Source organism: Tiliqua scincoides, chromosome 5, assembly GCF_035046505.1.
Source record: "Tiliqua scincoides isolate rTilSci1 chromosome 5, rTilSci1.hap2, whole genome shotgun sequence".
Classification (NCBI taxonomy): Eukaryota; Metazoa; Chordata; class Lepidosauria; order Squamata; family Scincidae; genus Tiliqua; species Tiliqua scincoides.
The window spans coordinates 142,470,087-142,495,384 of NC_089825.1; the positions used below are offsets into that span (position 1 = coordinate 142,470,087).

At 46.0% G+C, this 25,298-nt stretch overlaps 2 protein-coding genes across 2 annotated transcripts; both read left to right on the forward strand.

Annotated features, from left to right (window-relative positions):
- The first annotated feature begins 1,761 nt into the window (after window positions 1-1,761).
- On the forward strand, window positions 1,762-2,721 carry LOC136654014 (vomeronasal type-2 receptor 26-like). The gene has a single exon (XM_066630877.1). It carries the CDS (start codon window positions 1,762-1,764, stop codon window positions 2,719-2,721), a length of 960 nt encoding a protein of 319 aa, XP_066486974.1.
- A 7,846-nt stretch (window positions 2,722-10,567) lies between these two features.
- On the forward strand, window positions 10,568-25,298 carry LOC136654015 (vomeronasal type-2 receptor 26-like). Its single transcript, XM_066630878.1, has 4 exons — window positions 10,568-10,711; window positions 21,111-21,533; window positions 23,317-23,544; window positions 24,453-25,298. Exons 1-4 carry the CDS (start codon window positions 10,568-10,570, stop codon window positions 25,296-25,298), a joined length of 1,641 nt encoding a protein of 546 aa, XP_066486975.1.

Below are 25,298 nucleotides of genomic sequence, written 5' to 3' on the forward strand. Positions count from 1 at the left end.
TGGGGCTGCACTGGGAGAAAAGTAAAAAAGTCCCTTTTCTTTACATCGCCCTCCTGATGCAGATTGCCCCCAATCTGACACCTCCTGGTTACAGACACCAATGATCTGGAAAGGGACAATCTACTCATTTAATGCATTGTGTAGTTTGAACCTCAGATACCATATGAAGTGCTTAAAATCTGCTCTATGAATGTGACCTATTCAGACACTGCTCTCAAACATGCTACTTTTAAAAGCAGAAGAGTGCAGGGAAACATTCTACTGTCACCTTGCAGCTCTCCCCAGAGTGCTTCAGGAGGTCTAATTCCAATTCATTGGGAAGTGAGTAGAGGGACTATGCATTCCCACTACAGGAGTGCATATATGTATCTGTAACTGCATTGGGGTGGCTGATGGTATAAGTATCATGAAGCAATATGACAATTCTCCCCAGAAAACCTCTTCTGTTTTTAGGTGCTGCCCCAATCCACATGTGTTGAGAGTTGTCGTCCTGGCCAGAGCAGAGTGGTTCGTCAGGGGAAGCCAGTTTGTTGCTATGACTGTGCTCAGTGCTCTGAAGGGAGGATTTCAAGCCAGATGGGTAAGTAAACGCATTCAAAGCTAAATGGGGAGGCTGTTCCGATGTTTGTATAAGTGATCTGTGGAAAGGACTGGTTCATATAGGCATAAATGCCTGCAATCACAGTGATCACACAAATGGGTGAATGATGGGCCAATTCTACCCTCTCTTTCCTCTGGTGGAATATGTGTTGTGCCGGAAGAAAAAGAGGATAGGATTGGGCCGGAAAGCACTTTACGTTAGGCTCAGAGTTCCTGGGCTAAGATCACTTATGGAATGTTTTGGTCAAATGGTGAATTTAATCTCGATCTTCCAGGGCCTTATTCTACCCACTGCACTACACTGCCTCTCAGGTTTGCAAGCTTTCTGAAGCTGTTCCTTGTGGTCCGTTTTAATAGGTATATGTTGCATTATTTCCAGAGGAATGCTATGTCCATAGAAATGTGTGAAGCTGAATTAATTAGCTGAACTGGGACATGCCAGCTCCTATTCCACTGGTAAAACAGGAAATTCTGTATTATTTATTTATTTATTTACTCCAAAATGAAAAGAAGAGATCTCACACTTGGAGAGAGCAGGGGGATATGATGAATATGATTTTTAATTAATGCTTTGTTTATTGTTTCTATGGTATACTACAACTTATGAAGTCTGATCATGATTCTCTGTCCATGATGTATCATTATAATGCCAAACTCAGCTAAACAAAATCAAGCCCTGAACGTTAATCTGTTATCGGAATAAAAAGGTAAGGTAAAGGTTTCCCCTGCACAGTCGTGGTGCTCATCTCCATCTCAACGTTGAGGGAGCCAGCGTTGTCCAAAGACGTCTTCTGTGGTCATGTGGCCAGCGTGACTAAAAGCCGAAGCACACGGAACTCTGTTATCTTCCCACTGAAGTGGTACCTGCTTATCTACTTGCATTTAGATGCTTTTGAACTGCTAGGTTGGCAGGAGCTGAGGCAAGTAACAGGAGGTCACCCTGTACCTCAGCACCGGGGTCTTGAACTCCTGGGCTGCCGACCTTCCAGCCAACAGTCTAGTGTTTTTAACCACTCAGCCACCACACCTCATGCTATTGGACTACTAGTGAGATTGACCAGAGGCCATGTGTGTGATTCATCTTGTATTGGTCCAATGGCATGTTTCATACCATTCAGGGTCAACCTACCATAAGACTAAGGCACTGATGCCGCTGGTAAGATGACCTATGCACATTTTGACGTGTTAAAACAGTGTCCTCGTTGTTCAGATGCAGATCATTGTGACAAGTGTCCAGAAGACCAGTATCCAGACAGCAACCAGGATCAATGTGTTCCCAAAATCATAACGTTTTTGTCCTATGAAGAGCGCTTGGGAAACATCTTGTCTTCTTCTGCTCTGTTCTTTTCTTTGGTCACGCTTGTGGTGATGGGGAGCTTCATTCAGCACTGGATGACTCCAATAGTCAAAGCCAACAACTGGAGCATTACTTGCACCCTGCTCTTTGCTTTGCTGCTCTGCTTTCTATGTTCCTTTGTGTTCATTGGCTGTCCTGGGAAAGTGTCCTGCATTCTCCGGCAAACCTGGTTTGCCATCGCTTTCACTGGGGCCGTTTCCTCAGTGTTGGCCAAAACCATCACTGTGGTTCTGGCTTTTGTGGCTACAAAGCCAGGAAACCACATAAGGAAATGGGTGGGGAAGAGACTGGCGGTGTCCATTGTCCTTCTCTGTTCTCTTACGCAAACTGGCCTCTGTGCAGTATGGCTGGCCACCTCTCCCCCCTTTCCAGAGTCTGACATGCATTCTCAGATGGGCCAAATCCTCATGCAATGCAATGAAGGCTCTAATATCATGTTCTATATTGTCTTGAGCTACATGGGGTTCCTGGCCGTCATCAGTTTCACTGTGGCTTTCTTAGCCAGGACATTGCCTGATACTTTTAATGAGGCCAAGCTGATCACCTTCAGCATGTTGGTCTTTTGCAGTGTCTGCGTGTCCTTTGTGCCAACCTACCTAAGCACCAAGGGGAAATACATGGTGGCTGTGGAGATCTTCTCCATCTTGATCTCTAGTGCTGGATTGTTGAGTTTTATCTTTCTCCCCAAACTCTACATTATTGTGGTGAAGCCTGAGCTGAACACCAGGGAACAGCTAGTGCAGAAAAAGAATTTTAGCACTTGATTGATCACCTCCAATCTTTTTAAGCCTCTCTCTCCTCCCATTCAATATGGTGCCTTTTCTTTTATCCCAATGTTAACCTAAGGCTGTGGACAAGCTTGTGTCTGTTGCTATGGCTGTAAAACATTTAGGAGGTTTCAACCGTAAAAGGAATAAACAAGGATGAACTGACTTTTCCAACTTGCTTATTAGCACTGACCCATTTCTCTCACAATAGCAGCCAAAGGGATTCTTTTCTTTAGTTCTCCAAACAACAGTTGTGAAGATAATTTGTTGTGAAGCATCCATAGATTCCACTTAGACTGTAAATTGGTCCAACTGTTAGACATGGAAGAATCAGAGATGTCATTAAAGAGTTGCCTTATTTTTGCGGGTGCAGGTACTCTGCTAGTATCAGTAACATCACTGACACAGCTGAGCAGGCTGCCTCCTTGTGACAATGGCTGTCTGATGACAGCCTTGCTTCACCCCCACATCCAAAAAGTCATCCGTTCCCACTTTGTCCACCCAATTGGGGGGGGGCATGTACATAGGGAGTCCAGGTGCTCACTCCTTGCATAACCTTGGCACAGGTTACATGGAATTTGCCACTCAGCCACTGTCTTTCACTACAGCTGGAACTCTGCCACCACCATGGAATGCGGCTCATGCTCTATTGGTGTCCCTCCATCTGCATGTGTGTGGGGGGCGTAGGTAGGGTTGGGCTGACTCTCTCTCAGTGACTTTTACATCTTCTCACTCCATTGTGACTATCTCAGTTGGCCCCATGATTTTCAGTTTTTCCCATTATCCCCAATCCCCGCCATTCATTTCAGTCATTCACTGCCTCAGTGCGGAAGAGTTAATGGCTGTGGATCAAGTAGATGTGTTTCTTACACTTTGCAAAGATCTTAGAAGGCTGCTAGGAAGGATGATAATGATCTATGCAGTAATTAACATAATTACTGTAATCAGGAAGTGAATAGTCCAACAGCTAAAGAAAGATTCATTCCCACTTGAAGAACAAAAGCCACTGCACCTCTGAGGAGCTGATGACATGCTCAGCAACATCTACAAAGGTTTCTTGCAAAAGGACTAGTTCCTTGCGCCCAGTTTTTCCACTTTGGCAGGTGCGAGAGTGCTTTGAAAGTGACTGATGATGCTAATTGAACAAATGGACGTGGCCATCAACCTGCTGGGTGTTTACGGGACAATGAAGGAGATCATCCTAGACTGGGGACAAAATGTCTCTGGACTCAGAGTGATGTCTTTGCTGCTGCACCTGTATCGTGTTTCTGGCAATAATTGTAACCCCAAGTGGGGTGTCCTGCCAGAAATGGAAAGCGCAGTACTTAGTCCAATGCAAGATCTCATCATTGGTGAATTTCTTTCTTTCGTTGTTGTGCATTCAAAGGAACTACCGTTTAATGAACCTCCAATTACTGCTTTTCATCATTAGTAAGTTCTTTTATTGTTTGAATACTTGATTAAAAGTCTTGTAGTGTGATGACAGCCAAAGAATTCATTGCTGAAAGGGTGGTATAAGAACAGCCCAATTATCACATGGGCCAGATAAAGAGCTTCTGCGAGCCCTATCTGACCTGTGGGCCTTATGTTATCATCCCTGGTTTAGCCAGTTGGCCACTTCTGGCAGGAACAGTACAGGTTTGGGGCTAGGAATAGGGATCTCGTTCGCATCTATGGTATGTAAGGGCCTCAGGGGAAGCAAATACCCATCTCCAGGTGCTGTCTTGGGGATGCTGACTGGTGAACCTTAAGGTCTGAATTGCCAAGTCTTGGCTCCCCTTACCTCCAAGGGCTCCAAGGGCTCCAAGGGGTCTTGGCTCCCCTTCATCCATCTTTTCTGGGCCTTTGCATCCCAGTGTAACTTCCCTATGGAGATCTCTTTGAAAGGCCAAGGAGATTGTACTGGATGGGAGAAGCTGGGCAGCCTCCCTTCAGCTGTGTTTGAAGTGGGAATGCCTGGTGTCAGCTACAGTATCTACAATGCTGCTTATGCTGTGGCACATGTGCTCCATGCTATCTGTTCATCCAAGTCCAGTAAGAAAGCAACAAGAGACACAGGCACATGGAATCTGCACCATGTTCACCCATGGCGAGTAGGCTGGCACTCTCTTGTCCTTCCAGGTTGTAAAGACATTTTAATTGAGTGAGACAAATGTCACCTTCTGAGCATGTTTAGAAAATCGCAGCAAAACTCCTCCTGTTGGCTATTTACCTGCCAAACCAAAATCAATGCAGGGTCCTGAAGAGATCAATGCAGGGTAGTATTTTAGTGCTGTTGTATCTGGAAGGAACACCTTCTTGTTCGTTCATCATACAGGATATGAGCTCTGGGTCTGCAGTTAACAGAAGGCAGGCCTTTAGTGGGTAAGAACATAAGAAGAGCCCAGCTTGATCAGGACACAGACCCATCTAATTCAGCTTCCCGTATCTCAGAGAGGCCCACCAAATGCTTCAGGGAACACACAAGACAACAGGCACAACCTGTGTCCTGGTGCCCTTCCCTGCACCTGGCAATCAGTATTGATCATTTCTCCTGTTTGACTTCATTTATTCTACAGCTGCCAATGAAAGTTAGGTAAACCAGGGCTGGTCTATCAGTGAGGCCAGTTTAAAACTTCAGAAAGCAGATTGGTGAGGAGTACTTATCTTCATGCACCAGCCAGACTCCGCTGCTGCTCTTTCTCTTTCCACTCCCTGGACTGGAAAAGAGGATGGGAGACAGAGAGGAGGAGGGAATGTGGAGAAGAGGGCTAGAGCATTGGAGCATAGGAGAAGCAGAGGCTGGCAGGCCACCTCAAAAGGCAGGAGGTCTTGGGCTAGCCCTGGCTGAAAGTTTATTTTGTCCTGGGGATGGTAACACTGAACAATAAGGATACTTAGCAGTCAGAAGAATTGGTGTGTCATTGCACAGAGATGTAAAGAATCCAAAAGATGCCTGCAGATTACACATGATTGCATCAGCCCTTTATCCTCCACCACTTGCCCCTTTTCACTTATTTCCCTTCCTCCCAACCAGCTTCACTCCTTTCTGAGAAACCTCTGCTTCAAGAAATAGTTTTGGATGAAGATGGAAAGTTTCTAGCCAGATATGATATCATCAGCACCATCACCTTCCACAATAAATCTTACTGCAAAGTCCATGTTGGAAGGATGGACCCCCAGGCTCCTGCAGGAAGAGAGTTCACCTTGGATGAAAATGCCATTGTGTGGCATCCCAAGTTTCACCAGGTGGTGATCCTTACTCGGAGAAACGGTGTGAATGCTCAGAAGACTTGAAATTAATACATGGCTTTGAAACTTGCCACACTGACAGATGGTATCATGAGCTCTTGTTTGAGAGAAGACCGTGCTCTATTCCGTTCCTACTGATCCATGCTTAAGAGCGGCACATGTAGCAAAGAAAAGCTTTCTAGCAGGTCACCCTATTTGCATAGCCCAATCCGATGCCAGGCTAGGCTACCGGATGGAGCACTTTGCGATATCAGAACAGAGTTCTGCTGTCACAGAATGGCTGCTGACAGTGCGCAGAGCACTGCTTGGGTGGCCATTTTGCTCCCAAATGGCTCTGTGCACTGTCAGTGGTCATTTTGTGTTAGCAGAACTCTGTTCCGATATTGTAAAGTGCTCCAGCCAGCTGAATTTCCAAGAGGCATTAGTGCTGCCTGTCTGTTGACGGACTCCACCACAGTTGACAGAGCACATAAGGCAGCAGTGGTGGCAGGGAGGGGGTGAACTGGGTGGGGTGGGGGAAACAGGGGGTGGGGAGACTGCGAGAGGGATGGATCTCATAGCAACTGCATGCACCAGATCCTATCTTCCCCTTTTCAACCCTTCCTGCCTCCTTTCTGTCTTTGGTCTTGAACTAGCTAAAGAGGGAGGAGAAAGAAGAGCACCCAGGCACAGCAGTGTTAAATGTAAATATCTAGTACTGTCCCTTTAAGAGATTTGAGACAAAAAGAGGGTGCAGGCACAGCAATTGCTTAATCCAGGAAATTCACAGGAGAAAGGAGGGATACAGAATGCCAGTTCCAGGAAATGTCCATGTCTTCAAAAACTTGGGGCCTTTAATGTGGGGACAGGTGTTTATGGGAGATTTATGATGGGGACTCCCTAGTGATGCTGAGGGAACAAAAGAGACTTGAGAAGTCCTGAATGTCCAAATGGATCTGTCCAGGCAGGTTCAGAGTCCACATGCTCAGTCTAACCAAAGTCCCAACAGAATGAAACCAGAACTACCCATTATGTTTTACTGTTCATGCCAAAAGCACTGCACATCTCTATTCTAGATTGCAAGCGACTCAGGGCAGAGACCTGTCATCCTGTAAAATGTCATGGGCACATCTCTCTCTCTCTCTCTCTCTCTCTCTCTCTCTCTCTCTCTCTCTCTCTCTCTCTCTCTCTCTCTCTCTCTGACTGTCTCCTAACAATGAAGAAAAGTAACCATTGGATAGACAACATCATTTCTTTTCCTCCTTCTTTTTCTTAGTTGCTTCCTCAATCCACTTGTGTTGAGAGTTGCCATCCTGGCCAGAATAGGAAGATTCTTGTTTTCATCTCTTGATGGGCATCACATGATGAACTTCCATCTGTGAATGGGCTCTCAGAGACAGAGCACCCCAGACAGACTGCTCAGATTGAAGCAGAGACAACTCTTGCAGAGGGAGTCCAGACACTTGTCTACAAGTCTGCCATTCTATTCTGCAGAGGAATCAAGTGAGGAGCATGATGTGTGAATTATGCTGGAAGCTCCTAATCTTTCTTTCTGACAAGTACATGGACTAAGAGGAAGCTTCTTCCTTCATGCACTTGTGTCTCACAGAACCCCTTGAAAAATACTGAGAAACAAAACACATCTGTGAGAGCAATAAGAGGGGCTCTGTTCGTTATGAGTTTGCTTCTGGGTGCACTTTAAAGTACCAGGTTTCACCTTTAAAGCCATAAACAGCTTGGGGAGTGGGTATCCAAAGAATTGCCTTCACCCCCATCTCCAGTTCTGTCCAAAAATCTTCTGGGGAGATGCTTTTGCACCTTCCCCTCCTATCTGAAGGTCGACTGATTGGGATTTGCAGGAGGGCCTTCTCAGTGGTGACTCCCTTCCTGTCTTTCTGAGAACTTATAATTCCTTGAAGTTTTATTTTCTACATTTTCCTGCTATGCATATTTGTTCAAAAAAACCTCAAACCACCAACCAGTGGCATAGCTAGCGAGGGGCAGGGGGGTGGCCCACCCCAGATACCTCCCTTGGGGTGGGGTGACACCACAAATGAACCAACACTGCTAACATTGGGGTGGTTTTGAATAAACCCATCATGCTATATACCGTTGAATGTGGAATTTCCAGCAGAATGCAATGGAAAGAACCGGAGTAAGATATATCCTTTTCATCAAACATTGTGCCCCAGAACATGGAAAACAAAAAATGCATGGAGCCCTATGGAAAGCGAAACTGAGCCATATTGCACGTTTACTCATAAAGAGGCAAACTTGCCTTAGTCCATCAGAATGGGCAGGCTGAGAGGAATCCAACAACATCAGAATGGTTCCTAGCCAATGAAGGCAACCCCCATAAAACACCCAAGAAGGAAGTCCCTCCCTCCAAGCAGACCAATGTATTGAGCCCATGGAAAGTGCAAGTAGGCCACACGGTCGTGTTTACTTGTGAGTAAGCAAACGTGCCTTGGCTGCTGGTCAAGTCAGGCACAGGGAAATGCAAGGCTAGCAGCAATGCCCCAATCTGATGAAATTGGAGCTCAAAAAATGCTCCAGAAGGCAGCACCCCCCTCCCAAGAATAAAACCGAGGCTAAGGTCAATTTCTATTTGTTTTTAGATTTGCAAAGCCAGGTGGGTCCTGATAGTGATATGCTTGCAACAGAAGAACTTACACTGAACTGGGCACTGGGGAGGGCTGAAAATCTCACTGATATTTGTGTGTGTGTGTGTGGGGGGTATTATTGCAGGCAGGCTACAGAGGAAATTCACTTGCTGAAACTGGGCTGGCTTCCCATTATTTAAATATTTGTTTTTCTTTAATTTAATTTTTTATAATTATTTATTTTATTTTGCTTGATGATGTCACTTCTAGCCGTGACATGACTTCCGGTTGGCAGTGGGGGTGCGTCTTGGGTGGGGAGGAGGAATAACAGGGAATGTTGGGGAGCAACTGTGCCGGGGAGTAGGGTAGATTCGGTGACATGCTGGATCCCCCATTTCTATTATCTCTCTGCCCCTTGGCTGTCCATGGACTCGTGCCAACAAGTGATTACGGTGATTAATATTTATATACTACTTTTCAAGAAGGGAAAATCACAAAATCATTCTTTTTGGATCAAATGGTCCTGATCCTATGAATACTTGTCCAGGAATCTTCCTAACAGTGCAAATGTATGCATGTTTATTCAGAAGGAGAGTCCAATGAAGCCGACTCCCAGGAAAGGTTGTATATAAGATTGCTGCCTATGTGCATCTGACTCCTGTCTGGCAGGAGAGAAGCAGCTTTCTCTGGTTCGCACCTCTTTTCTCCTCTTTCTTTACTCTCTGAGTAAGACTCAGTTGGCTGCTGTCAAAAGTGGTAAGCCTGGATGTGTGGGACACCAATGGGCTTGACCCATTTGCCTCAGTCAACATGATCATCAGAGCATCAGAGCTGGTGATCTGGAGGCATGAATTCTGCTCCACCTCCTTGGAAATGGAAGTCACCTCCTCATAGCCATTCTACATTCCATTAGCTTGCCAGATTCTTAAATGTACAGGACAATGTGGTTCTTTCTATCTTCCTGTGGATTTTACTATGATGAATCAGCTTCATCCTTTTCATCCCCTTTTCTCTCCTTAACCTTACAATAAACTCTTTGATTATGATGTTCTGGAGTTTTTAGACCATTGCCCCTAAAGACTCAGGAGTCTGACTTCTTAAGAGCAGCATCTGTTTTGTCCATGCTATTGGGGGGTGGGGACTGAACTGCACCATCACTTCTGGCTGCACTGACGGGGGAGGGGGATTTGTCCTTTTATCTTCAGCAAACTCTTTCATGAAATGTTTATCTACTTAAAAATCCAGTTTGAACTTGTGTGCATCACTGTCATAGCTGGAGGGAGAGCAAAGCACTAATTTGCAGGGAGCCTCACTGCGAGATGTGAGCAGACCCACTCCCATTCAGAGCCATTCTGGGTCAGGAGAGCAAAACAGAGGCAACTTAGTACTTTGCAGCCCCTGTGGTGTGGATAACTGTTGAATTGGTGGAAGTGAACGTTAATTAAGGTGACCAGACATCCTGGTTTGACTGGAGCAGTCCTCAATTCTGCATGCATTCCAAAGTATTCAGACATTGTGTGTTTCTTTTTATTCATTAATTAGTTAATACATATATTTAAGATAGTCATTTTAAAAGCCCATGTCATCTACACGGGATCAAGACAGAGTACATCCAGTTCAAACCAATGGATCCAAAGCATCACAGCCTCAAAATGTTTGTAAGTTTAATATGGTTGTTAAAGGTCTTGAGTAAACAAAAAAAGGGAAACACAAGTACAAATGCTCTAAGTTGCATAAGTCATATGAAGACGTTTGCACTGCACCGCCCCACTGACTGGTATATCAGAAATAACTTCTCACCATGAGAAACGACACTGGTTGTACAGAAATTCAGAAGTTGTGCATGTCAGAACCCTAACACTCCCTGAAATCTCCTTTGCAGCATAGTGCCTAACAACTACCACCATGTCCTTGCCTTTTGGTTTGCCATGAGTGAGATCAACAGGAATCCTCACCTCTTACCCAACAGCTCACTGAGTTACACCTTCTATCTAACTGTTTTCAATGCAAAAGGATCCTGCGCTGGCACGATGGACGTTCTTTTCTCAAGACTTCAGAGTCCTCTCAATTACAACTGTGAGAAGAAAGACAAGCTAAGGGCCATCATTGGAGGGCTCACCACTTATAACTCCAGGCAGATGCCTCAGATCTTAAATCTCTACAAGATACCTCAGGTATGTGTCTTTACCCATAAGTATTGGTGCAACAGGTGGGAGCCTCACAACACAATCCTATGCATGTCTACTCAGAAGTAAGTCTCATTGAATTCAATGGGATTTACTCACAGGACAATGTTTATAGGATTACAGCCTTGGGGGTGGAAAACCTATCTTTAGTCCGAAGCATGTTTCCCATCAAGATTTATGACTTAAAATGGCTCTGCTCTGTTTAGCCCACAACGTGTTAGATATTCAGGTATTCATCATCAGGTATTAAATAATGCAGTACCTGAATTTCTGTGTATAATGTGTATTAGAGCCCTGGTGCCTTTTTTTTTTTTTTTTTTTACCAAGCAGAATCTAATCTCCTTTGCTCTGTTGCTTGAGAAGCACTTTTATTTCTTTTTATTTTGAGCTCCATTTGCACATGCATGTGGTGCTGGGTGCCTCCCAAGAGAGCATGACCCAAGCCAGTAGTGTGCCTTGAAGCAGGACTGATGGCAAGAGGTCTCAGATCCTCCAGGCCTCCTTTGGTTCAGGGTACAGGCAACAATAAAAAGATCCTGCCTTCAGCTGCAGCCCAAATTCCAGGAACCCGTCTTCTTCTTTGTCTCTCACCCATAGCTTCTCTCCTCTCCCCCTCCTTCCTGGCTCCTGCTGGACTCCAGCCCAGTTCTCCCTGGGAAACCCCTAACATGTGTTGGCCTTTCTTTGGAATCCTGAGGGGGGAAAGATACAAGTGAATTTTTAGTAGAGAAACTGTAAGTAGGGAAAGAACTAAGCACATATCACCCAATTCTCTGCTCTAAATCCCAATTCCTAAACATTTTAAAAATATTAATTAGACTCTGACATGTGAAATTATGCATAAAATATAATTAGGACTCCAGTAATCCTGCGCAGACTGCAGCATCAGAAGTCTCCACAATATTTGCTGGACAATGAACACAAACTGAAATCAAACTTCTATTGTGTCACACATTTTGGGGCATCAATTGACATTTGCAGATTGTGAAAGATTCTACTGTGCTCTGAAAATATCCCTGGCGTTCCCTTCAGCTCAGCTATGGCTCCTTTGATCCAGCCTTAAGTGACAAAACTCAGATCCCCTCCTTATACCGGATGATCCCAAATGAAAAGGCTCAGTATGATGGGATTGTGCAGCTGCTTCAGCATTTCGGATAGACCTGGGTTGGCCTCATTGTCTCAGATGATGACAGCGGAGGGACCTTTGGGCTGATCCTCAAGCCCAGGCTCCTTCAGAGCCACATTTGCATCGCTTTTAGGGAAGTTGTTCCAATGCTCAAGTTCTTCTGGGGAGAAATGGAAAAGCAGATTCATGACCAACTGGAACGAACACGTTCTACCATCTCCTCAGCCAAAAGCAATGTGATTCTTGTTCATGGGAGTTTACGCTCTATGGAGAGTTTGCGCAAGATTCTGTCAAAAAGTGAACGTGATGAAATGAAACCAATAGAGAGGGTTTGGATCATAACAGCTCACTGGGATTTCTCCTCCGTATTCCATCTGGATCTGTTCACACCACAGTCCTTCAACGGCACTTTGTCCTTTTCACTGCACAGAAATGACGTGGCAGGATATCAGGGATCCTTGAGAAAATAAATCTTAACAATTTTAATCTTTATCACTTCAAACTCTTCTGGTCTACTGTATTTCACTGTTCTGTACATTAGGCACATGGGTTTTCGGAATGTCCAGTGGTGGCAGGTAGGGTGGATTCTCTTGGCAATTGCAACTGTCTGGGAGAATTGATGTAGTCACCAGGTATGTTATGGATAGCACTCTCCATGTGTGCTGCTCCTTTCACAGGTTGCAAAAATGGGGTGTTGTTTGGAAGTGTTACTGAGACCTGCAGAACTACCACACCTTTTTGGGGGCAGCAAACAAATTCTTGATTCACTGCTGATCTGACCAGTGACTGGTTCCTGTTGGCAACCACATTCTGACCTCTAATCTACCTATGTTGTTTCACATCTTCAGGACCCGGTACAGTCAAGGTGAAAAAAAAAAAATGGGGGCTATGGGTCAAATGTCAAAAAAAATTGCATTCCAGCTCGTTCTTGATCATTGACCCGAGTTCATTTCTTTCTTCCTCTCCTCCAAGACAGCTTCACTCCTTTCTGAAAAACATTCACTTCAATAATAGTGCTGGGGATGAAATATTTTTTGATGAAAATATGGATTTTGCCGCTCCGTTTGATATCATGAACACAGTCACTTATCCGAATAAGTCCTTTCATAGAATCTGCATGGGAAAGATGGATCCCTGGGCTTCTGAAGGAAAAGAGTTCACTATCAACCAAAGTGCCATAGTGTGGAATCACAAGTTTAAGCAGGTGGGAAGCACTAGCATGTTTCTAAAGTATACAATCCCCAGTTCAAAAAGAAAAGAGAAAGGCTCTTTTCTTTTCTCCCTTCCCATTCCCTTCTCTGATTTCAACTTTTCAGGGATGACTCTATGCCAAGAGGTTGAACAGTTGCCCTCATGCTAAGAGCAGTTGCATCAGGCCAATGCAGACTCCAGTAAGTCTCCGGATGGCCAGAGGCTCATTGGACACTGGGGGGCTCCCTCGGGGCCAAATTGGGAATCCCCAAAGGTCATAAGTGGCCCCTGGGATGCGGTTTGGGCACCCCTGGTCTAGAGGGACCATGTATCTAGCACAACAATTTTCAACCCTTTTCACCTTATGGCACATTGACAATGCAGTGAAGTTGTCAAGGCATACTATCGGTTTTTGAGAGTTGACAAGGCACCTCATGCAGCTGATGGGGGGCTCACATCCCCAATGGCCCCACAAATGGGGCTCACATCCCCAATGACCCTCTCCCAAATTCCTGCGGCACGCCTATGGACCATTCATGACACGCCTCTGTGCCATGTCACACTGGTTGAAAAATCACTGGTCTAGCAGCTGGTATAAGTTCATATCGCTGGTGAGGCTGAACTGCAAGTGGAAAACAGAGCAGAGAGTAAAAGACAAAACAAAATGTAAAATGTAGAAAGACAAATCAAAAGGCTAGTAAATCACAGAGAACATTGCTGTAAACACTGATTGCTCCATAGATATTCACTATGGATTAGTCATTAGTGTGTTCTTGTGTAAAATGGATGGGAACCTCACTTTGTGGAGCTGAGGAAAAGAAACAGATGATCTCCACCTTCAACCCCATCCCTTCTACTTATTGACAGACGCTTCCACACTCCACATGTGTGGAGAGTTGCCTTCCTGGACATGGCAGGATTGTTCGTCAGGGTGCTCAGGTGTGTTGCTATGACTGCGCTCAGTGCTCTGAAGATAGCATCTCGGTCCAGACAGGTAAGTAAAAGAGTACAAAGGGACATCAACTCCTGCTGCCTCCATGCCCCTGATCCTCCCCCTCCTCACCCGGTTTTGCCAGTAGCCAAATGGAAATGGGTAGGGAAAAGACTGGCAGTGTCGGTCATCATACTCTCTTCTCTGACTCAGAGTGGCATCTGTGCAGTGTGGCTGACCACGTCTCCCCCCTTCCCAGAATCAGACATGCATTCTCAATCCACTCAGATCATATTGCAATGCAACGAAGGTTCACCCACCATGTTCTACACTGTGCTTGGCTGCATGGGCTTTCTGGCCATCATCAGCTTTGCCGTGGCTTTCTTTGCCAGAAAACTGCCAGATACTTTCAATGAAGCCAAGCTGATCACCTTCAGCATGCTGGTGTTTTGCAGTGTCTGGGTATCATTTATCCCAGCCTACTTGAGCACCAAGAGGAAATACATGGTAGCCGTGGAGATCTTCTCCATCTTGGCCTCCAGTGCTGGATTGCTGGGTTGCATCTTCATCCCTAAAGTCTACATTATTGTACTGAGGCCTGAGTTGAACACCAAAGAACAGCTAGTAAGGAAAAAGTAATTTTGGTCCCTCCCTAATTTCTACCTTTCCTCTTATCACTGTTGCACTTTCCGTATTGTGTATTATCTTGTTTAAGGCTATAGGCAAAATCTGGTCCACCTTTATGCTTGTGAAGCATCTCATAGTCAAAAGATAATCAATGGTGATGTCGAATGAAGCCATCTCTCTATAAACATTACTCTATTAACTAAAGCAAATGAAACTTTTCCTTCTGTTTGATGGGAAGTTAAATTGAGGGCTGAGCTGAAGTTGCCACTCAAAAGTTGCACTCTGCCACTCAAAAGCCACCTTCCGCTTTTGTTTCAGCATAGGAAAGGCAGGATACAAAAGTTTAAAATAAATAATTCACAGGCAACAAAAAGATTTGTAGTGCCTCCTTGTTCCATGGAAGGTCCTCGGGAGAGAAAATTGGTGGGCTCACAGACTCATGGAAAAAAGCAAACAGTCGGGCAGCCCAATTCCATAGAGAGCCCACGGCAGCAGATCTCACACTCTAGTGCTGTTATGTCCTCTTAACCATGTCACAAAAGCTGTGGCGATGTTGTGAACTTCCAGGTGCACAGCTGGAACAGATAGTCAGAGGTGGAAGGAAGTTGTGGGTCGTGAGGGCAGGTTATGGTTTGGGGGAGGACTGAGGGAAGATTGGCTGGAACAGGTTGGATAGGTTGTGCAAGCAGCACCAGGTGTAGCAATTGGTCTGGACTGAAGTATGTGGCAAGCACAGCCGGGGGGGGGGGCTGGGGGAGGCTGTGAGCAGCAGGCCATGGCAGCACCCTGATGCACACCAGCAGGACAAAAAACACAGGTCATATCCCATGGCACTCATTTTTCCATTGGGGAAGCTCTTTGCAGTGGCACTCCTCCCTCCCAGCAATTGTCAGGACCCCCTGCACGTGCCACTCCTGCACACTACCTTGTCTAGCGAGAGGAATGGCATACATGGTACCGCCCCTAGAGGACCCTGCCTCTCATCCATCAGGCCCTTCTTACAGATGTGTCCTGCATCCAGGCGTACCAGCTGGATAGGGGACTGTGCCAGCTCTTCAGCCCCAGGATCCAGTCCCAACCCTGAAGAGCATCCCCTTCCTCGGAAAATTCCTGATGGCCCTCCACTACCTGGGGACTGAAAGCTTCCAGGGGTCATCACATGTCAATACAGGAACTAATTATCTACCAGTTGATCTGTTGATGAGTTCCTCAATGCCAACTTCCTGCACCTGTCTGTCTATGTCACCTTCCTCACTGCTGTGGCATAGCTGCATCACCTGCATTAAGAATACTATGGCGTTGTAGTGTTTCTCAAATTCATCTCCATTGCTGATGTGACACATGTGGGTATATCCACTCCACCTGATGTGCTCAGGATGAACTGCAACAGACATCAGCAGCACACCCTGAATGCCTAGGCAACCTGTGATGCCTGGGGAATCTTCACCACCATCACTGCCAAGTTCCCTGGCAACATCCATGGTGCCTAGGTTCTTGACACTTCTGCCATCAAGGCCACCATGGCATCATGGCCAGAGGGGAAGAGCCGGCTCCTAGGTAGGTGTGGGGACTTGGAGTTGGAGGGCCGTACAGTCACATGGTGATAGCCAGCTGCCTCCATCTTAAACATGGCTACCCCCATGGCCTTAGTCCATGATGCCTTATGTGATGGAGCCCCCAAGGCCTATGGCCAGGTTCGACATGGCATACCATCCATGACTTTGGTGTGTGGGTTTGGGATGCTGAAGATATTCTTCTGGTGCCTGCAAATATCCAGGGGGCTTCTGATGAGGACCAAGTAAGTGAAGGTGAGTGCAAAGTGGGCCAGGGACTGCACCACCCCAGGGACAAACCCCCCCTTCTAGGGCCCATAGAGAGCCCTATGAGAGGGAGGCACCCACCTACCCAAGAAAGGCCCCAGAAAGACCCAAGAAGTGGGGCAGGGATCGGATTTGGCACTGCCGAACTCGGTGACAAACCCATGGAATACCCTCATGCTGCTGGGATTGCACTAGCATCTCGTCTGTGTTTGATACGTGGTGGTGCAGCTTTTTGGCTGGCACTAGGTCTACGTCTGTCAGCAAAAACTCTTCTGCCGGCAGAGTGCTGGCAGGGCTCCCTTTATACCAGCTTGTCTCACACATAGGATCGGGTTGTTAGCATTTTCTATGCTAGGCAAAAAGCTAAATGCAAAATATGAAAAGAAATAAGTACGATCTCAATACCATATTTCACTTATCCTGTTATCTGGGGTGACTTTTTGTTTGGCTGGCTAACAGTGGTCAACTTCCCCAGCCCCGCACTCAGGGTCCAGGTCCGTGATGGCTCCCCCGCAAGATGCTGCCACCGCCCTGTGCTCGAATCCACACACCCCCACTCATGGGATCGCTACAGAGCCTCGCACAACTCCAGGACAACCCAAGGAGGGCATCTGAGGTTTCCCTGCATGTTCGACCACGTCTGGAGTCTCAGTAAGGCTTCTGCGTGGTCCTGGAGGCATGCAGAGCTTTGCATCCGGCCATTAGCCCTTTTCAGTGAATGGTAGGTCCACTACTGCTGGCTAAAAGCCACAGATAGAAATCCAAGCTGGTCACCTGTGGTCACTTCTTCCTCCTATTTCCACTGTTCTCATGCTAGTCTAAATCAATTCAGAAACTTCTACTCAATACCCATCATGCAGTGCATCTGGCCCCTGGCTGTATAGCCAACAGACATAATTTCTTGAGTTTTGAAGAGAACTGAGTGTGTTGGAAATGGCAATTCTCAACCCTGTAATTCGGATAATTATACTTATCTAGCTCCAAAAGTCCCATGGCTAACCAGAGACCACAAGCAGAATTCAAAACAGAAACAGATGAATCCATCCCAGGAGCTGATGAGGCACTCCATCTATGAAGGCTGGTTCCAAAGCAACCTGTCAGCTACCAGCTTCTTCAAGGTAAATTGGAGGCAGGCAAGGAAGGATCAACTGAATGTTTGAGACTCCAGGTGGGGAATTGGGTGCAGCAGTGTCTTGGTTTTAGGAGCCTCTTTCAAGACTGATTCTTGTGACGATTGAGCAGTTGGTGTGTATCGCACAACAAATATCGACCAGTTTAGCTGTGGACAAGAACTGTGGGCAGATGGCATTGCTGCTGCTCCTTTTGCTGCCTCATGTTTTCTGCAAGCACCAGGACTACCAATGTGGCTGGAGGCCAAGGTCTCCAACTCCTATTGAGGTTTCTCCAGATGAAATACTGATTGCTGAATTTGTCTCTCTTTTCCTTAACTTTTGGGATGAGTTCCACTTTAGTACACGCCCACTTTACTCACAAAGTGGCATGTAAGTAGTTCCTCAGTGTGTGAAAATGGGCATTCTCAATATTTATGTGAACAGAAGGGGGAAAGTCGTCATTATCTTTGATCTCGTTATAATGGGGCCATTTAATGCCGATGAATCCAACTGCATTCCCCATTATAAACACTCCATTAATTGTAATATGAAAAAAGATTGTCTGAACTGTATCAACCAAGGCTCAGAGAATATACTGACAGCACAATCCTATGCATGTCTGCTGAGAAGTAAGTTCCATTGTGCTCAACTGGGCTTACTCCTAGGAAAGTGTGTATAGGATTGCAGCCTTATTGTGCACCGTACACTGGTCAAATTTCAGAGGAATCAGATGCGGAGCGTTTGAGGTGCAGAAGTTTAAAAATGTGCATTGACTTTCAATATCATGCAGTGATGGCTAGATATGTAGTTTCTGGAAATGCTGAAGCCAGGGGTTCTCTGCTCTCGTTTCTGCTCAGTTTCAGACTTTGCTTCTTCCCTCCTCCTCTTCCCTCCTCCTGCCTCCACTCCTCCCCAGTCTAGAGTCTTCTGCATTAGGGCTCCCGTTTCTCCAGTGCCATCCTGTGCAGAACTCGGGACCTTGGTGGCCACTCCTTGGTAATAGCCCTCTTCCCCTCACAAAGCTCCCCCAGTCTCTAGGGCAGGGGTGTCAAACATAAGGCCCAGGGGCCGGACGTGGCCCCCAGAAGCTTTTTATCTGGCCCTCAGGCTCTCAGCTTCTGAGGTGTTATCACTGAAAAGGCGGCCCACATGAAAATTGGGGTCTCCCAAATCTTGAGATATGATCAAGATTTGCATACTTTCTCTTCTGTCATTTGCAGTTAATGAGTTTTTATATGAGAACAGGGTCTGATTTCTGACCATTAGTTGATTAATGATGTCACTTTCTGCTTCATGACATCACTTCCGGCCCTCAGCTTGAGCCCTGAATGCTAACTTTGGCCCTCTGTATGAAACGAGTTTGACACCCCTGCTCTCGGGTGCCTGCCCTCCTCTCTACATCAGGCCACGCCCATTGCCTTGTAGTGTTTCTCCTTCCTGCTACCACTGCCCCACCTTCTCTTCCTCTGCCCTTCTTCTCATCACTCCAGTTTAGTAGCAACGTCTCTCCCCATCCTTCTTTTCCTTTGCTTCCTCAATGGTGCCTGTCCCATTCTTGTCTCTTAGCCTCCACCTCATCCTTCTTTCCTTTCCAATGATGTACCAATGTTCTAAAGCAGGAGTGGCTGACCTGTGCCACATGTGCCGCTAGTGGCACGTGGGCACTTTCCAAGTGGCACTCACAAAGTCGCCATGCATTTCTGAAAAAAACATGTAAATCATAACAAAGAAAGCATTGCAGCAGTTGATGGTTTGCTTGCTTCCTTTGCAACTCCTTACACAGCATGCCCCCAAGTTTCTAACACCGTAATGGGTCCATTCAGGGCAGCCACACCCACTCCTCTTGGTTTGCTCTAGTTGGAAAATGGGAGAAGGGGAGGAAAAGAATGACGGACAGGACAGAAAACTAATAGGGCGGATGCCAGTGAGTTGCATTCCGCCAACTGGTGGGTTCCTTTCTTACCTGAGAAGGCCGGTATTGGTAGAGCACTGAAAAGGCAAGGGGTGGCTGTAGAAGGCGGCAGGGATGGAATGGGGTGGTGCCAATGAGAAGGTGGTGATGCCAACGAGAGATGACCAACAAGATCAGCAAAGCCCAGTTCGGCAAAGATCACATCTTCAGAAAAACCATCTGCAAAGAGATCCTGGCTAAGATCATCTTTGTGGATGAGAAGATGGGCAGGCAGAGGGAGGCTCCACTGTGCAGAAGGGCAATGAACATACATTACATGCGCCTTGGAACAAGTCCTGCTGGGCTGGACTCAGGGTTGATGCAGGCCACCTTTCTGGTCTCAGTCAGATGACTTTAGAAAGCACCAGACAGCACTCCCAGCCTTCTTGCTTTGTACCTTCTGGCACTGGGAGATATACTGCCCTTAAATTTGGAGGCTCTAACAGCTCTACTTATCTGTCATGGTAATCGCTAAAAGTGACATTAAGGTGGAGTTGCACACTGAAGATTCTCTACTTAAAATATGGCATGGGGTATGCTGCGGGTTGGCCATCCCTGTTCTAAATGATCAAAATACAAAAGACCTACTATGAGATATTAAGTACTACAAGCCGCAGTGCCTAGTAGCTATACCTTAGTTCAGAGATACTGTGCTTGTATACACGTACAAGGTCTAATATTCAACAAGCATACTTCTTTACAGCTTAGTGCCTCAGAACTTCCACCATGTCTCTGTTTTTTGGTTTGCCATAAGTGAGATCAACACAAATTCCAACCTTTTACCCAACAACTCACTGAATTACACAATCTCCCTAAATGCTTACAATGAAAAGGGATCCTGTGCTGGCACCATGGAAGTTCTTTTCTCAGGATTTCAGAATCCCCTCAATTACAATTGTGGAACAAAAGTCAAGCTAAGGGCTATCATTGGAGGACTCACCACTTATAACGCCAGGCAGATGCCCCACATTGTCAATCTCTATAGGATACCACAGGTATGTGCCTTCATCTCTGTGTATATTTTCAAGCAATGGAAAAGTTAGGGAAGGCAAACATGCTGTATTTCTACATACGTCTCACCCAAAGTGATGGGCCAAAAGACTCTGTTGTGCTCTCTTTGCTTAGCATTGGTCATTCATGTTTCAATCAGGTTCTAATTACACTTTGCATGAGAATGTGTGCATACTGGGTATTAGAGTTAGGTTGCTTTCTAGTTAGAAAACCAGAAGCTAAGCTCTTCTGCTACCAGCAATGTGTCAACTGGTAGTGTTCATAACATGTGCCGGCCTTCATTTTGTACACTGAGGGGAGGGGGAAAATTGGAGAAATTGGTAGTAAAGAAGCAGTGGGCAGGGAAAGAAAGTACAACCTGCCAATTTTCTATGCCAAATCCTGAACCCTTTAAAAATTTTAATTGGACTCTGACATGTGGCATTGTGCATAAGGTATAATTAGTACTCCAGTAATCCTGCCCAGACTACAGCATCAGAAGTCTCCACAATATTTGCTGGACAATGAAACTCAAATTGAAATCAAACTTCTATTGTGTCACACATCAAGGGACACAATTGCTATTTGCAGACTGTGAATGGTTCTTAGCTCTGAAAATATCCCTGGCATTCCCTTTAGCTCAGTTACGGCTCCTTTGATCCGGCCTTAAGTGACAAAACTCAGTTCCCCTCCTTATACCGGATGATCCCAAATGAAAAGGCTCAGTACGATGGGATTGTGCAGCTGCTTCGGCATTTTGGATGGTCCTGGGTTGGCCTCATTGTCTCAGATGATGACAGCGGAGAGACCTTTGGGCGGATCCTCAAGCCCAGGCTTCTCCAGAGCCACATTTGCATTGCTTTTAGTGAACTTGTTCCAACGCTCAAGTCCTTCTGGGGAGAAATGGAGAAGAAGATTCATGACCAACTGGAACAAACACGTTCTACCATCTCCTCAGCCAAAAGCAACGTGATTCTTGTTCATGGGGGGTTTCGTTCCATGGAGGGTTTACGCAAGATTCTGTCAAAAAGTGAACGTGATGAAATGAAACCAGTAGAGAGGGTTTGGATCATAACAGCTCACTGGGATTTCTCTTCTGTATTCCATCTGGATCTATTCACACCACAATCTTTCAATGGCACTTTGTCCTTTGCACTCCACACAAATGAAATGGCAGGATATGCAGATTTTCTTGAGACATTATATCTTAAAGAATTTCATCAATTTCTGTTCCAGAGTTTCTGGTCCAGTATGTTTTACTGTTCATTGCCTTTAGTTGGTCAATATATACCAGCAGGAAAACGCTGCACGGGGAGGGAAAGGTTGAGCAGCCTCCCCAAGTCCATATTTGAAACAGGAGTGCCTGGTCATAGTTATGGCATCTACAATTCTGTTTATGCTCTGGCACATGCACTCCATGCCATAGATTCATCGAGGTCAAAACAGAAATTGATGGGAGATGGAGGTTCATGGGACTTCAGGGATGTTCATCCATGGCAGGTAAAGTGGATTCTCCTATTAATTCAGTTTAATAAGAAACATCATACAGGTCCAGCCTTGTTATACATGGATTTTTTATACACGGATTTGACTCAACACAAATGGCCACTGCAGATGAGAAGGAATGTGCTGATCCCTGGAGAAGGGGGAAAACGCATCCCTTTATAATCAGTTTAAAAAACTGACCAGTCCTTTAACAATAGCCTCCTTAATGAGAGAGAGAGAGGGAGAGAGAGAGAGAGAGAGAGAGAGAGGGCAGCTGGCTGACAATCCATCAATCCTTCTCTCTCCAGGCGACCCCTCCCTTCCCCTTGAGCATGTGAAAGAAAGGTAATCACTTTGCATTGGTGAAAGGAGGGACTGAGTGAAGGCGCCTTTGGAAGTGTCCAGCGCCTTGCAGGACGACTGATTGATGGATTGTCTTCTTCATGACTCTTATCTTACATCACAAAGGTCAGCAAGGTTGTTTTTAAATCACCAGAGCAAAGAAACTTTGTTTTTTGCATTGATTTGCTATAGTGCGTTTTTTACCTTCTGTGTGAGTGCTTGGAACAGAACCCACACAAATAATGAGGCTCAACCTGTAATTGGCAAGAGTACCTTGCCCTACTGCAGATATTACCAGCACCCTCTCTCTTTCCTGCTGGTTTCACATATGGCAAAAATGGAAGTGTTTTCTCAGTCATTTAACTAGGACTGGCAAAATCGTCTTAGGTTTTGTGCAGTCCCCTTTTGGGCGCAGTCCTAACCAACTTTCCAGGACCGAGATCAGGGCGATGTAGCTCCGAGATAAGGGAACAAACATTCCCTTACCTTGAGGTCACCTCCATGACTGCCCCCAACTGCAGCATATGCCCCACTACCTCAGCCATGTCAGTGCTGGAAATTTGGTTGGGATTTGGGCCTTAATTAGTCTTCTCTAATGAGTCATTTCTAAGAAGACTACAGGGTGGGCCATAATTTGGATGAAATTGGTGGGAGTTAGGGAGTGTGCTTATGAATGTCATCCAGGACGTGGTTCATTTCCCCCACATTTCAATCACTGATTTTCAGGGCATTCTTATGCATGTCTACACTTACAAGAAAGTTAGACTGAGTTCAGATGGGGTTACTTCCAGGCAAGTGTGCCTCAAATGGCATCTAATAACTATAAACATTCCATTACTTTACAGTAGGTTTGTGATGGCTGCTGCCAGGGCCGCACACTTAAGACTAGTGCTGTGGCCCTGGGGATAGGGCCATTAACTTATGCGCAAATGTAACAAATCCAATAGTTTCAGGGAAGTTGCACTAGGTTTTGACCACTGAAAGCAGTTCATTCACATTTTTCTCACTTCCAAACCAGCTTCACTCCTTTCTGAAAAATGTTCACTTCAACAACAGTGTCGGGGAAGAAATATTCTTTGATGAAAACATGGATTTGGCAGCTCCATATGACATCATGAACACAGTCACATATCCCAATAAGTCCTTTCATAGAATCCGTGTTGGACGGGTGGACCCCTGGGCTCCTGCAGGAAAAGAGTTCACCATCAACAGAAGTGCCATAGTGTGGAATCACAAGTACAACCAAGTGAGAATTTCGATTATCTTCCTGAATAGTAGAATCCACAGCAGAAAAAGATCAGAGGAAGGGTGTGCTCTGACCCAGAACCCTTCATTCTCCGTGCTGTTGTTGTCTCAGGCCCTGTTGCACCATGGTATTTTGAGTGTCACAGAGACTCTTTCAATCCCTCCTAGAACCTCAGTGGGTAAATAGGTTGAACTCAACATGACAGAACACAGGAAGAAATGGCTGGTTTCAGGTTCTCAATGTGATGCTTTTCTACCTGTTGATAGATGCTTCCACAGTCCACATGTGTCGACAGTTGTCCTCCTGGACACAGCAGGATTGTTCGTCAGGGTGCCCAGGTGTGTTGCTATGACTGCGCTCAGTGCTCTGAAGATAGCATCTCGGTCCAGACAGGTAAGTAAAAGAATACAAAGTGACATTAACTGCTGCTGCCTCCACGCCCCTGTTCCTCCCCCTCTTCACCCAGTTTTGCCACTAACCACCTCTCCCCACCCACCCTCCTATCCATCACCTGCCCCCACTGCTACCTTACTAGGTTCTGCAGGGTCTGTTTGGCTGAGCTGCAGCACTGCTGCCTCATGACGCAGCGCTCATAAAAATGGCCACCAATGGAGTGCTGCCTGCTCTGTTGGCTGCCATTTTCCAACAGTGGATGTGCCTTCCACTGTCATAAGAGGCTCCACGTGACAGCCCAATCCTGATGATGAAAGGCTTGCTATAATCCATAGGGCAGAATATGACAATATTTAAATAACGGTATGTGGAACTATAACTAAATAAAATTACAAACTGTGTGCAAGTTCTCCTGTACTATATTTGTATGAATTTGCTTGTTATTTCCAGATGCAGAAGAATGCCACAAGTGCCCAGAAGATCACCACCCAAACAGGAAGCAGGATCAGTGCATCCCTAAAAGAATAACTTACTTGTCGAGTCAAGAGCCCTTGGGAACTACATTGATTTCCTTGGCTCTCTTCTTTTCTGCAGTCACTGGAATAGTGATGTGGGTCTTCATTCAACACCACGATACTCCCATAGTCAAGGCCAACAACTGGAGCATCACCTGTGCCCTCCTCTGCTCTCTGCTGCTTTGCTTCCTCTGCTCCTTTCTGTTCATTGGCCAGCCTGGGAGGGTGACCTGCCTTCTCCGCCAAAGCGTGTTTGGCATCATCTTCTCCACTGCTGTTTCCTGTGTTTTGGCCAAAACCCTCACTGTGGTGGTGGCCTTCATGGCCACCAAGCCAGGAAACAGGATGAGGAAATGGGTAGGGAAGAGGCTGGCAGTGTCGGTCATCATACTCTCCTCTCTGACTCAGACTGGCATCTGTGCAGTGTGGCTGACCACGTCTCCCCCCTTCCCAGAATCAGACATGCGTTCTCAGCCCACTCAGATCATAGTGCAATGCAACGAAGGTGCACCCACCATGTTCTACACTGTGCTTGGCTACATGGGCTTTCTGGCCATCATCAGCTTTGCCGTGGCTTTCTTTGCCAGAAAACTGCCAGATACTTTCAATGAAGCCAAGCTGATCACCTTCAGCATGCTGGTGTTTTGCAGTGTCTGGGTATCATTTATCCCGGCCTACTTGAGCACCAAGGGGAAATACATGGTGGCCGTGGAGATCTTCTCCATCTTGGCCTCCAGTGCTGGATTGCTGGGTTGCATCTTCATCCCTAAAGTCTACATTATTGTACTGAAGCCTGAACTGAATAGCAGGCAACAGCTAGTAAGGAAAAAGGATTTTGCTACCTGA